The sequence below is a fragment of the Monodon monoceros genome, unplaced genomic scaffold (assembly GCF_005190385.1).
Source record: "Monodon monoceros isolate NGI ecotype Baffin Bay Population unplaced genomic scaffold, NGI_Narwhal_1 Super_Scaffold_11, whole genome shotgun sequence".
Lineage (NCBI taxonomy): Eukaryota > Metazoa > Chordata > Mammalia > Artiodactyla > Monodontidae > Monodon > Monodon monoceros.
This window is the reverse complement of record NW_021703767.1, coordinates 77,087,208-77,102,737: the sequence shown is the minus strand read 5'-3', so window position 1 is coordinate 77,102,737 and position 15,530 is coordinate 77,087,208. Positions and strand designations below refer to the sequence as shown.

At 34.0% G+C, this 15,530-nt stretch overlaps 1 protein-coding gene across 1 annotated transcript in view; it reads left to right on the top strand.

Annotated features, from left to right (window-relative positions):
* IL1RAP (interleukin 1 receptor accessory protein) overlaps positions 1-15,530 on the top strand; it is a 124,208-nt gene that overhangs the window by 94,470 nt on the left and 14,208 nt on the right. The window contains exons 6-8 of the mRNA XM_029215330.1: positions 907-978; positions 2,953-3,079; positions 5,481-5,629. Of these exons, the coding sequence (XP_029071163.1) occupies positions 907-978; positions 2,953-3,079; positions 5,481-5,629 (348 nt within the window). The remainder of the gene's footprint in view (positions 1-906; positions 979-2,952; positions 3,080-5,480; positions 5,630-15,530) is intronic.

Genomic DNA, 15,530 nt, shown 5'->3' with positions numbered 1-15,530 from the left:
AACAGGCATGCATGTTCACTTTGACTTATAGAAATAGAAGTTGACAGACACATATGTGAGGGGTGTGTTTCTTATCCAACTCCCAAGTTTGTTTTCTAAAACTGAAGTATTGAGTATTTATTATACACCAGTAGGATGCTTTAATATGCATTACTTAATTTAATCCACATAATAAACCTGTGAGGTAAGTTTAATTACTCTCATCTTAGAGTTGATTAAATTAGATTTTCAAAGTTTAAGTAAAAAAAAAAAATTGTATGCTTTGTATATGGTCAGGTCAAGGTTAGAACCCTGGTCATTAAATCTTTGAAACTTCTACACTTAAATACTACATTATTAAACCCTTTCAGGGCATCTTTCTTTCAGTTTAGGAATACATAATGTTATAAAAAGCAGCAATCCTATGAATGAACATTCAACTGATAACTAGATAACAGGTAGACTTACGTACTGACCTCACATTGTGATTTTGAATTTTCCATTTGCTTGTTCATTAATTAATACTTACTTATTTAATCATTTCCCAGACTAGACACTCTGGGCATGTTGAAGAGAAATATGTAGAAAAGAAACAATTGAGAAAGACTTGAAATCGATTAATTATTAAGTAGTATGAGAAAGAAGTTTATCTCATATAGGCTTTGGGAAGCAAAAACACTGGATAAACATTCTATCTGAAGCATGAAGGATCCTCAGTATATTTTTTTCCCTTTGTTTGCTTCTTTTAAATGAAAGAAGTGTTGTAATTGACTATCCATTGAACTGTGGGCCCTCTCAAGAATTGACAAACTATGCCAGGAAGTTGGGCAATGCTTTACTGAAGAGCAGAATTTTGAAATGGGTTATGTGGAATAAAGGCTACATGATTTGACATCATATCCCTTTGTCCCTTCCTCTCTATCACAGGCTCTCCAAACGATGCATTGCCTCCCCAGTTCTATTCACCCACTGATCTTGTGGTCTACGAGAAAGAACCAGGTAATTATAGCTGTGCCTCGGAATATCAGTTAGATTCTCTTAATTACGAGGAATAAAGTGTCACTTAAGTTAACGCAAGACAATAGAGGGCTATTGTAAAGAAACACATGAATTGAAACTGAAGTGCTCTCAGAAACCTAGTCAACTTTGGGTATTAGCTGCTTCATTGATCTCGTGGGCAGCTCAGGGATTCTCTGCTTCTCTCACAGCAGATGCTCCCTTCTCCCTCTGTGAGCAGTTTTCTTCTGATTAGCGATTTCTGTTTGATGCAAACTTTAGCCTGTGCAGGGCTTTGGTTTACCGAGACTTCAACATGAGCACCAGATGTCCTTTAAACTTCTACCCCACTACAAAGGAGCAGGGAGTAGACCTGGAGTCAGAACTGTGAATTCAACAGGTAACAACTAATAGGACTAGTACACCTTGATTCAGAACACCATCGAATGCGTACGCTGGCTACCTGGGTTTCCTTTTAGTTTTCATAATTTTTCATTCTAGACAAAAATCATTTGGAACTGACCAAATAAGGCATAATCTGTTATTCTTCTGACTCAAAGCCTCTCACAGTTAACTTGAAAAACCATAGAAAATTTTAACATTCTCTATATTGCATCCTTACCAATAAATTCACTTCAAACCCAATGAAAAGTATAAAAGAAAATTTGTTTAAAATGTACTAAAGATAATTGAAGCAGTGTTCAACATAGGTGGAGAACAATGATACCCCCCCTCAAATTAAGAAAAGGTTTCAAATAGTGATCTGCCTTGTGAAAAAATAATACCAAGGGGAGTCTGCCAACCCCAAATGGGGTTCTAGATTTCCTAGAATCAGTAGTGGTTTTATGTATTAATATGAACATTCTTCCTGCTATCAGGGTAAACCCTTATTAATCTTCTAAATATCTTTCCTCTATCTATCATATTATGGTTATAATAACATGCCTGAATCCATATTCACTTTATAACTGGAGAGGAAGGCATAAAAACCATGCATTGGAAAAGAGGATAGAGTATGACCACTCAGTGAGACAAACCTGAGTTCAAATTAGGATGACAATATAATTTATCATCTCAACCTGGACACCTTTTGAGAGTGAAAGCAGTCGATATTAATAAATAACTAGGAAAGCAAGCGTAAAACAGAACTGTTCTGGGCAAACTGAAATGTAAAGTCAGTCTAGGTCAAATCCTGGTCTGCCACTATTAACAATTTGACCTTGGAATGACATGTAACATCTTTAAGCTTTAGTTTCTATATCTATAAAACATGAATTTAAAAACTATTTCATAATATTTTGTTAAAATCAAATAAGCTTATTAATAAGTAGCCAAATATAATAAATATTTAGCACAGTGAATTATTCAAAGTTCTCAGTGAGTGTGCTGCTGTTGTTGTTATGATTATTATGACCAGTTTTGCCTAGAGATTCCCCCCATCCTCATGTTCCATCTCAGAAGGGTAGCATAGCATTTCTATTTAAAAGTTGTCTTTAAACTCATTGACTGCATCCTGATAGCTTGAGCATTTCCAGATGCATCCTGCCTGGCCAGTCCTCTCAGCGATGGCGTTGCCCCATCTTTTCTGGGCCAAGGTCCAAAGATCTGGAGAACCTTACCTCAATCACCCATTGTTTGTGAGGGAAATAACAAAGGAGAAGAGTAGCCCATGGAGGTTTAGGGCTAAAAAAAGGAATGTTGTCAGAGCCTTTTTGAATAAATACTGTCATTTTAGAACATATATAGGTTGTATTAAAAGATGGGCAGTCTAATAGTTTTATATAAAGCTGCTGTCCTTTTCTCGGTTTGTTTCTTATGCAGTGAAGGAAGAAGGTTACCTTATGGTAGCCCACTTGAAAATCAGTCAGAAGTAGGGTTGAAGGCACACATAAATTTTATGGCTTTTGATTAATCACAGAATAGAACCAGTATAACCATGTGAAGGTTACAAACTGATGAGTTAACTTGTTTTTTTAGGAGAGGAGCTACTCATCCCCTGTAAAGTCTTTTTTACTTTCCTGAAGGACTCTCGCAATGAGGTTTGGTGGACCATTGATGGAAAAAAGCCAGAGGACACCACTATTGACGTAGCTGTTAATGAAAGGTATCATTGACACAGGCAAGGGGGTGACTAACCCTTGTCCCTCAACCTAATGCCTTCCAGTGTATGCTGATCAATGAAAATTAAAATTCTAATTTTTGCCTATCATTAACAAAAATCAGCAAGATTTTCAAGTCTTTAGTGGCTACACCCCAAAGCAGGATTATTGGACTTGCATTCCAAGCCCCAGATGCTACCTGATGACTACATCTTTATGATACCCACTTGAAGGTAGATGGAATGCATATCCTATATGAATGAAAAGGCCAGGATATAGGGTTGTGGATAGATGAAAGCCTGCCAGTGTGGCCCTATTCTCTTTCTCAAGTCTGGAGTCTGGGCCTATGTTTTTGTGCCTCAGATAACTGTGTTAGTTTCTTGTCTTGTAGTCAGCATATATTTCCTATTTTCCTCCTCTTTCTTAATTTTCATAGCATACAAGTCACATTTTTAAATAATAATAATTTTTAATATTGACTAAATACATTAATGTTCTTTAAATTTTATTTTTTAAATGGATGGTGTGGTAATATAGCTCATTCTCAAAGTAACAAGCTGGGTCATTTTATTCATAAATAAACATGACTTTTTTTGAAGTGGCTGGAGTTGGCAAGGAGAACTGCAACAATTAATTAAAATGAGCAGCTGACTAATTACATGACAAAGTAGTTCTGAAAACTTATGCCTTATCTATCATCTGTGTGTGGATATATCTTAGGCTATTTGAACTTCTAGAATTTAAAAGATATTTATCCCCTACTAGTAAACTTAGACTTTATGCAGAAATTATAAAATGTCATCAGGTACTCTGCAAGATACTTAGTCCCTAACTGAGTAGATTTTATAGGAGTAACAATGATAGAACAGAAATGCCAGTATAATGTGATAAATGCAGTGAATGGGAAGTATGGAATGTTAAAGAAAGATTTAGTTGGGGATTCCAGTCAGCTTTAGGGGATTCAGTAATGCTTCTCAGATGATACAGAGACTAAATAAAGATTTGAAGGATGAGTAGAAATAAACTAGATAAAGAAATCAAAAGTATGTTCCTGGTAAAAAGAACATCATGTGAGAAGGTGTGGAGGTTTCGAGAAGCAGAACATATTTAAAGATACAGAAGGGGGCTTCCCTGGTGGCGCAGTGGTTGAGAGTCCGCCTGCCGATGCAGGGGACACGGGTTCGTGCCCCGGTCCGGGAAGATCCCACATACCGCGGAGCGGCTGGGCCTGTGAGCCATGGCCGCTGAGCCTGCGCGTCCAGAGCCTGTGCTCTGCCACAGGAGAGGCCAGAACAGTGAGAGGCCGCGTACCGCAAAAAAAAAAAAAAAAAAAAAAAAAGATACAGAAGGAGTTTCCTGAAATTGGAGCAGTTTTTGCTGAAGGAATTGATGAAAGATGTGCCTGGAGGCACAGAAGGAGAGTTATTATTTCAGGAATTCTGAGCATTGTGCTTCCAATCCTCATAATAATAATGAATGAATAGTAATGAAAGTCATGTTGTTCTTCCTTGTTGCTCTTGAAACACAAGTCATTGTTCATTGTTCAGCAGTGCAGTTAAGCTTAGGTTAAATCCATCACAGTCCTTAACCAAATTCTCATGACCTACAGTAAACTGCATCAGAAGAACCCAGATGTCAGTCAACTGTAGGAGAGAGAATTTTTTTTTCTCCTTTTGAGCAAAGTAGTTCAAAGGGATCTTAAATCTTGATCTTAGACCCAAAGCACTTGATCTCTAACTTGCTGAGAATTGGATATATTTATTTTCACGATGTTTACTTGCTCTGAGAAGTTTATTCTTTTTAGGATATAACCATGAGGTTTGACCAAAATGTTCCATCTGTGTTCAAAATCCAAGTTTTGGGAATCTCTGAAATGTATCAACTATCACTGTGGGATAATAATAATAGCCTAATTAAACATTGTTCTAACACTTATGCATTAACATACTCAATCCTCAGAATTCTAGAGTAAGTTAATACATGCAGTGCAATATGTAGACATTGCCACTTTCCTCCTTTTCAAAGGAGGAACTAAGATGTGGAAAGATTAGTTACCATGCCCAAAGTATATAAGCAATAAGTGGCAAAGCCTGGATCAAACTCCAAAGGGGTCGGGCCTCAGAAGCTTCTCTCTAAAATGATGCTGCATCCTACCTCAGATGTTTGAGGATAGAAGACGTTTCCCTTTGAAGACGGATCTGTAGTATGATGCTAACTCTGGGAGTTGATCTACATATTGGGATTGTGTGTAGTATAGATGGTAAAGAATGGTATTGGAATCTAGAAGCTAGTCTCTTTTTGTAACTCCTTTTGGATCACAGGCAACTCAGCTTATCGACATCCTCACCTAGGAGCTCTGGCCCCTGAGTCTCGCTAATGGTTTGATTTTCTTTCCCCTACTTCTAGTGTAACTCTGAGTATAACAGAAGACGAGACAAGGACTCAGCTTCTGAGCATCAAGAAAGTTACTGCTGAGGATCTCAAGCGCAACTATGTCTGTCATGCCAGAAATGCCAAAGGGGAGGTTGACAAACCAGCCAAGGTGAAACAGAAAGGTAATGGATGCACTCAGCAGATGAATCTGTGAACTCCAAATGCAACACTGAGGTGAATAAGAAAAAAGGAGAAACTGAGAACAGGAGAGCTCCAGCACTTAGCATATCTGACACATAGTAATGAATTAAAGTTGAATGAAAAAATCTTGAGAGAAAGTTTCCATTTATATAAAGATACTCAAAATATTATATTTCTTATAGTTTTAGTGTCTTAATGCCCAAATGTGACTTAAAAATTCCATGTGATTATGATAATGAAGCATAGTTTTACATCTATACAGTAATGAAAAATAAAGAAAATATTTAAAGCTACCAAAGATTTAATAAAACTGGTAGAGTCACTTATTGTTGGTGAATTGTAAAGACCCTCTTAGAAATCATTGATGGCAGAGTTTAGGCGTTACGAAAAATGGTCGTACCATATGACTTAATACTTTTGGAATTTTTCCTGAACAACTAACTTAACAGAAAGAGAATTATGTCCCCATCTATATTCTTAGAAGCATTATCTATAATAATGAAACATTATAAATAGCAGCCATCTAATTGTATTCAAGTAGTTAAGATATAAAAATATTCTCAAAAAATATAATTTTAAAATGATAATTTTAAACACTGTGTGCCAATATTGAAGCAGGTTTATAATATACCACTAGCCACAATTGCTAAAATGAAAATTAATTAAACTATGACTTAAAAGGCTGTAAAATGATTTCTATGTCGATATTACTATATTTTCCTACAATAAATAAAAATGATAAAGCTTTCTTGTGTGAGCTGTTGCTCCTGAAACATTTTGTGTCTAAGATCCTCTGTGGGTCTCTCACCTAACAAAGAACCCCAGATAATTAATTCTCTCATGAATGTTTTTCAGTGATCTGGATAATAACGATGATGATTCATCACACATGAAGTTAAGCCATTCAGGATTATTCTGGATCCCAGTGTCAGAGCCTATAATGTTTATATAAAAAGTAAAAAATGTTCAATTATAACTGCTGCATTTTTCAGTGGGAGTTAAACCTTTTTTAAAGCTGATGAGAAAACAGACTTCACTTTAACATTTTATTACAATTTAGAAAGTTAAGAGCAAAGGACTGAAGTGTATATGCCTCTTAAGAAGACTTAGTGGATTTGTTCTGAATAGTTAATTGCTTCTGCTCCTCAGAAGCTAGTGTAAAGAGAAAAGACTGAACCCCTTGACGTAAGGCAGTGTTTCCCAAAGTTAGTTCCTAAGAACACTACTAAGACTCTTTATAGTACTGCCATTCATTATTTTTACTCCAGGCACAAATAGCCTATGTTGGAATACTAGTTTCTATGTAATCTAATTCTGTGACCTTGGAAAAGTCACTTTAACCTCTCTGAGCTTCAATTTCTTTCTATTTAAAGTAGGCAAAAGAATACCACTCCCTCATAAGGTTGTTTTAAAGTACTCGGCACAGTTACTGGCATATATATGTATAAACATATTAAATGCTCAATGCATGTTAGCTCATTATTATTACTTCCACACGATTTTCACAGGTATTCTTTGACAAAGTCTTTTACACTCAAGTATCATTAAAGTCATCAAGTTAGGTTAGTTCAGGGCCCCTTAGGTTCTTGAATATATTAGTATTTGATGTGAATATCTGCAAGGGGTTGGAATATAGTAGACAGGATTTTTTCAAATATATTTGATTCCAGATTCTTTAAGTATGGAGCATTTTGTGGGATTCATCTTCTGAGGCATGTGTTTTGGGAAACATTATGGAAGAAAACATAATAACATTGTCAGATGGATAGAATCAAAACAATCAATTAAAATAATGTTTAATCTAGGAGTGATGTGGAAGTCTGTCCACCAGAGTTGCTTGAGTAACTCTCCTTTCACAGAAGGCTGTGTTCTCAGTGGTTTAATATGAATGGCATCGGGAATATGGAGTGACAAATGCAGCTACTGGACCAGATGATCTGTGCTGAAATTGCATTAATATTACATATAACCCAGTTGGATCTGTGTACATCCAGTGGTAACAGAGGTGTTGTTTACTTGGATTCTATTCTGGGCCAGCTAATGCTGAAATTCATAGGTGATATCTATGTTCACATTCATACACTATATATAGGGGTCTTTCTCTGAATTCTGAATTCATTGACAAAGCATTCTATGTACGTCGCCAGGATGACAGGAAGAGGCTAGAGCCTAGAATGAGAAGAGTTAACAGGGGTGCGTCTTTTGACAGCTGCACAAATTCATCTAGTCAGTTAAAGCAAAGTATTAAAGGAAAGGCAGCTAATGTCAAAACGATAAACATAAGTTTTATAATAGCAGAGTTGTAGGGACTCAGGCACGGTGTAAGCTGAACTTTATGAGAACCTGCCAAACCTGTTGCCAAAGAGGTTGTACCATTTTACATTTCCATTAGCAGTGTATATAAATTCCAGGTGCTCTACTTCCTCACCTACTTTTGGAGTTGTCAAACTTCTAAATTTTGGCCATACTAGTAGATAGGTACAGGTATCACATTGTTTTTAATTTGCATTTCTCAGATACTAATTATATATATATAATATATATTTAAATATTTAATATGTAAATATTTTTATGCAGTTTGTGAATTTTTTCTTTTGATGAGCAGAATTTTTAAAAATTTCATGAAGTCCATTTAATAAATTTCTTCTATTATAGTTAGTACTTTCTAAATCCCATATTAACAATGTTTGATTTATAAAGACTTTTCTTCTATACTTAGGCTTATGATCAATTTCTTTTTTTTTTTTTCCCCATACAGAAACCAGTTGTTCTAGCCTCATATTGAAAGATCCCTCCTTTTTGTACTGAATTGTTTTGACAACTTGGCCAAAAATAAATAAATAAATAAATAAATGGCTCTATGAGTGTGGGTCTATTCCTGCATTCCCTATTGTGTCCTATTAATCTGTTTATGTATCTTTAGTCCAATACTACTTTGTCTTGATTAACAGCTTTAAAGTAAGTCAAGAAATCATATACTTTATGTCCTTCCTTCCATTTTTTTCTTTTCCAAGATTGATTTTACTATTTTAGGGACCAAATATTTTTTCATATGGATTTTAATATCAGCTTGTCAATTTCTACATAAAGCCTCCTGCAATTTGATTGGGATTGCATTAACTTATAAATTGATTTGGGGAGAACTGAAGTTTTACCAATATTGAGTTTTTTAACCCATTAACATGATATAGCTCTCAATTTATTTAGGGCTAATTGAATATTCTCAGCAATGCTTTTTTTTTTTTAGTTTCGAGTGTACAGGTCTTGTACACATATAGTTAAATTTATCACTAACTATTTTGTTGTTGATGCTATTATAATGATATTTAAAAGTTTTCATTTTCAAATTGCTCATTGATAAAAAATAAACATGAAATTAATTTTTTTATGGCTCTTTGACTTTTCTAAATTCACCAAAAAATAGGGTTTCTGTTTGTTTTGTTTTTTTGGCATCTTAGCATTTTCTACACACTTGATCATGTCACCCACAAATGAACAGACTTTTACTCCTTCTTTTCTACACTTCATACTTTTGATTTCTTTTTCCTGACTATTTCACTCTTTTGGACCTCCAGTAGCATAATCAGCAGAAATTGAGAACAGCCATCTTTGCATTGTTCCCTATCTTACAAGGCAAATATTCAGTTTTCATGATACGTATGATGTCATTTGTAGGTTTTTGTAGATAACCTTTATGTACATGAGGGATTAATCTTCTGTCTTTGGTTTGCTGAGAGTTTTGTTTCATTTTGTATTGTTTTTATAATGAATGTCTATTGAAATTTGTCAAATTCTTTTCTTATCCATTGAGAAGGTCATATAATCTTTCTCTTTAATTCCGCTGTTATACTTTACATTGATTGATTTCAAAATGTTGATCCAACCTTTCATTTCTGAGATAAACCCCAACATCATCATGATGTATTATCCTTTTTTATATATACCTGTATTTATTTGCTAATATTTTTAGAAGATTTTTGTTTATGTTAGGGATTTTGCTCATATATTTGTTCATGAGGGATATTGGTCTGTGATTTTCTTTTCTTGTAATGCCATTGACTAGTAAAAATGTCATGTTGGCCTCATGATATGAGTCGGTTGATGACCCCTCCTTAGCTATTATCTGAAAACTTACGTGTAAAATTGATATTACTTCTTACTCGAATATTTGAAGGGAATACCCATGAAACTATCTGGGCCTGTGTTTTCTTTATGGGAAAGCTGTAAATTATGAATTCAGTTTCTTTAATAATTATCTGGATATTGTTTCTTCATGTGACAATTTTGGGAATTAGTCTTTCAGAGAAATTTTTCTGTTTCATCTAAGTTGTCACATTTTTGGCATAATTTTTTTACGTTATTTTTTATCTTTTTAATGCCTGCAGGATTTGTAGTGATTCTCCCTCTGTCATTCCTGATATTAACAATTTATGTTTTCTCTTAATTTGCTCATGACTCAAGAAAGAGGTTTTCCAATTTTACTGATTTTTTTCAATGAACAAAGGTGTTTTCATTTATTTTTCTCTATTTTTTATTTTATTCATTTTACTCTGATTTTTCTTTATGCTTACTTTGCATTTAATATGCCCTTCTTTTCTCTCAACTGAAGATGAAAGCACATCATTGATTTTAAATAATCCTTTTTACCAATATAAACGTTCAGAGCTATAAATTTCCCTCATAAGACCACTTTTGCTGAAACAAACAAATGATGAAATCTTGAAGTTTCCCTATCATTCAGTTCAAAATATTTTAATTATCCTTTTAATTATTTTTGACCCATTGTTTATTTAGAAACGTGTTACTTAATTTACATATTTGGGAAGTTTCTAGATAACATTTTTATTACATTATGTATTAAAATGTATTTGAATTTTAGAACTGACTATTTTCTCTCAATCTTGATAATTTTTGATATTTCATATTGTCATTTAAGTCTAGGTAATTTTTAAAAAATCAGCAATGGATGTTAAAAGGTAGGGAAAGGGTACCTCTGACTTAGAACTACCTGGGAAGACTGTACAGTGAAGTGGAAGGAACATGGGATTTGGTGTTAGACAGACCTCAGTTCAAGTTCAGGCTCTGGTGCAGACTGTGTATATGAACTGGTTCAAGGCTTCCATTTTTCTTTCTTTTGATCCCAACTCTCAGTGTGTCTGTGAGACTGGAGGGAGCAAGTAACACGTACTTAGCACAGTGTGGCACATTTGATTCTAATTTCTAATTTAATTCCTTCATGGCCAAAAAAATATAGTCTGCATCATTTCATTTCTTTTAAGTTTGTAGGTGCTTCTTTTATTTTTTTAATTCCCAGCAGATTGTCTATTTTGGTGAATGTTTCACATGCACTTAAAAAGGATGTATATTCTGCAGCTTTGGTGTTCTATAAATGTCAATTAAGGCAATTGGTGTCAGTGATGTTCAAGTCTTATATATGTTTATTGATTTTTTAAAATCTGCTAATATTTCATCTTTTGAGAGAAAGCGGTGTTTAAATTTTTACATAGAATTATGTTTTTTTCTAATTCTCCGTTCAGTTCTGCCATTTGCTTCACATTATTTTGGAATTGTGTTTTTAGATACATACACATTCAGGATTGTTATGTCTTTTCGATGAATGGACTCTTTTAAATTATGACATGTCTTTTTTGGTTAATATTCTTTGTCTGATATTAATTTAGCCACTGTAAGATTTCTTACAGTTAGCATTTGTATTGTATATCTTTTTTCATTCTTTTGTTTTATCTATCAATGTCTTCATATTTAATGTACATTTCTTATAGACAGCATATCATTGGGTTTTGATTTTAATACTATATGATAATTTCTGCCTTTTAATTTATATGTTTAATCCATTTGTCTTTAATGTAATTATTAGTATTATTGGCTTCAAGTCTACCATCTTACTATTTGTTGTCTACATTTACATCTATTGTTTGCTTTTTTCTCCTTCCCTGCCTTCTTGTGGATTAATTGATAATTTCTTAGTATTCTATTTTATCACCTCTTTGGCCTACTGGCTTTACCTCCATGTTTTTTTGTTTTGTTTTGTTTTTTCTATAGTGTTTACAATATTTATCTTGAACTTATCACAATCTGCCTTGAATTAATCACTTTACATATTTTATAAGAACCTTAAAGTAGCATACTTCCATTACTTCTCTCCTGTCTTTTGTTTTGTTATAATACATTTCAGTTCTGCATTTATTATAAATGCCACAATACATTGCTATTATTTTTTGCTTTAAATAAGTATCCTTTAAATACATTAAGAACTGAGAAAAAAGATTTTTATATTTATTTACATATTTTCCATTTCTGGCACTATTCATTCTTGGTAACATTTTAGTCTGAAAAACTGTTTAGTATTTCTGGTGGTGCACATCTGCTGGTGACAAATTCTCTCAGCTTTGTTTTAATCTGAAAGTATCTTATTTCATCTTAATTTTTATATTTCAACACTTTATTAACAAAGTTTTCAAATACTTGGAAGATTTGAAAGAATTATACAATGAACAATCATATATCCTACCTAGAGTCTATCATTTTGCTGTCTTTGCTTTATCACATATCTATCCATCTATCCATTCCTGTATGCATACATTAATGCATCTTATTTTTGATGCCTTTAATGTAGTTACAGACATGAGTAAAAGTTATCACCTAAACCTTTAAGCATCTTATATTATCCAAATTTTAATATTTATTTACAGTTCTCTTGATTTTATTTTTGAGGTAAAACTTGTATAGAGTGACAAATTGCAAAACACAAGTGTATAATTTGACAGTTTTTAAGAAATGCGTATATATGTATGTGTGTAACCTAAAATCAAGATATAGAATGTTATCACCATAGATAATAACCTTTCATTCCTTCTCCTTATCAGTCACTCCCTGCTACTCCTACCTCCCCCACCACTGACAAGGCAATGTTCTGATTTTCCTTATCAGAATAGATTATTTTTTCCTCTTCTAGAACTTAGTGTACCTAGACTTATACAGAATGCACTCTTGTATAAAGCTTCTTTCATTCAGAAAATATTCTTAATATTCATGCCGTTGTATCAGTCATTAGCTCCTTCTGTTTGCCAAGGAGTGTTTTTTTAAAAGAATATATCACAGCTTATTTATTCATTCTCTGGGTGGAGGACATTTGGGTTGTTCACAGTTTTGAACAGAGCTTCTGTTAATATTCTTATCCAAGTCTCTTTATGGACTTTTATTTTTACTTCTCTGATCTGAATATCTACTGTGGAATTACTGGCTTAGTTTTATCAGAAACTGTCAGACCTTTCTTCCCAAGTGGTAGTATCATTCTGCACTCTCACCAACAGTGTATTCACATCTTTGCCATTTGGTGTTGTTAATCTTAGTTTTAGCCATTTTGGTGAGTTCATGGTGGCAGCTCACTGTAGTTTGTATTTTTCATGTCACTGATGACTAAGATACTGCGTACATTTTCATGTGCTTATTAGTCATTGGTATCTTCTTTTGTGATATGACTATTCAAATATTTTGTTCATTTTATAAGTGAGTTGTTTGTGTTTTCATTATTGAATCTTAGCAGTTCTTTTTTCTATCCTGGATACCAGTTCTTTGTCAGATAGATGCTTTGCAAATACCTTCTCCCAGTCTGTGTCTTGCCAATTCCTTTCTTCAGTGGTATATTTTAGTGAACAAAGGTTATTACTCTTGATGAGGTGTAATTTATTAATGTTTCCTTTAATGGTATTGTGTTCTGTGTTCTAAGAAATACCCCCAAGTCATCAAGCTTCATCTTTTTTTGGGGGGGGGGTCTATGATCCATCTCCAATTATTATTATTTTTAACGTATTTTGTGAGGTAGGAATTGAAGTTTAATCTTGTGTTATATGGATACCCAGTTCCAGCACAACTTGTTGGAAAGATTTTTATTTCCTCATTATGTTGCTCTGGTGCCTTTCACTGCATACGTAACTTTAGGTTGGAAGTGTTCTTTTTCTTTTTATTATTTCAGCCCTTTGAAGGTGCAATTCCATTGTCTTATGGCTAATATTATTTCTAATATGAATCAGGCAGGGTTTTCTTGTTATTTTTTAATCATGTTTCCCTTTATGTACACTCCCTCTCTTTTTCTTTGGCAGGTTTTAAGATTTTCTCTTCTTCATTGTTTTTCAAAACTTACATCATGATACACTTTGCTGTAGTTTTATTTGTATATATCTTCTTTAAGGTTCTTTATACTTCTTAGTTCTGTGAGTATATTTTTTATTTAACTTGAAAAAACCAGCCATTATTTCTTCAAGTATGTTTTGCTCATTCTTTCATTTATTCATCCTTTCCTTTTCTTCTAGTACTTGTTATATTTAGGATAGACCCCTCAGCGTTGTCCCACACGTCACTGAGGTTCTCGTTATTTTTTTTTTCATTCTTTTTTCACTCTGTATTTCACTTAGGATAGTTTCTGCTGACTCTTTCTTTCTTGATATCTAATCTGCAGTGTTTTTAATTTTAGGATTTTCTTTTTCAGTTTTTGAATTTATATTTCTCCATCAAAATGTCTGTACTGATATTTCCTATTTGCTCTTATAATGTTCATGGTCTTTTTAAAAATTCAACAGATATATTTATAATACTCATTTTAAAGTATTTATCTCCTAATTCCACATGATAGCCATTTTTATTGGCTATCTTTCTTCTGATTATGGGTCCTTTTTTTTGGCTTTCTTTCTGTCTAGTTGTTTTTTTTTATTTAATCCTATACTGGACATTATAGATGGTACACTATTGACTGTCTGAATTTTATAAATGCCTGTTAATTTTTGTTCTAGCAGGTAGTTAATTTACTTGCATAACATCTTGCTTATTTGAAGCATCTTGCTTATCTTTCTAGAGTAGGTCCAAACTAGGCTTCTCTCTAAGGCTAGATTGGACCTATTTCTAAGGCATATACTATTTGGGGTCTCTACTTAATACTTGGGGAGCTAAATAAAGTTTCTTCAGTCTGGGTGGTCTTAACTCAAATGTCTCTCAGCCCTGTATGTGCTCCTAAGTTTTCAGTTCCCAACTCTTTAGCAGTCATTTCTTCCCTGGTGGTTTTTCTTTCACTGGTAGCTCTTCCTTGCCTGACTCTGAGAAGTGTCACCCTTTGTATTTTTCCAAAGACTTGTGGATTTCTAGAGCTCTTTGTCTACATAGTTTTCTTCTCTCCAGTACCCAGGTCTACAAATGCAGTAGTCATGAACTCTACTTTTGGTTTCCTCGCTCAGTGTAAATACTGTGTGTCTGTGTCACAGTCCCCAAGATGCCATTAGGCAAAAAGCCAGGGAGATCATGAGCTTACCTTTTTGTATCCTATCTCTCACATATCACACTCGTACACAACCAGTTGTCCAAATTTGAAAAGTTGTTATTTTAGATATTATGGAGAGAAGGCTACCCCAATCACTTCTCTAAGATCAGAAGCTGAAGTCCAAAATGCACAAATTTTAACACACTATGATAGCCAAACAAATCAGGTGGCTAGCTGGAAATCTGGGCTCTGGAGCCTGCCATTACTATAGAACTGCAAAAGGGATGGAGGGAATTCTGATTCAGAGAGTAACAGCAGAGCAAATCGCTAAATTTTACTCCCTCCTGAATCTGATTATCAGTGAGATCAAAGATAGAAGCAGTTTAAGAGTCCAGTTTGGTCAAATTACATCACCCCTTTTGATTGGAAACCCTTTGGTCTGGGATTGCTCAGAGGATCAATGTGGGGCAGACAGAAAATGTGGGCTAAGGGTCATACTTTCCCTACAAGCCGGCAAAGCTGTATATGAAAGCTTTTTAGAGCACTTCCTGAATGTGATTCAAACCATTTAGGAATTCAGACTTGTGAATTATTTATCTTAAGAGTTCCAT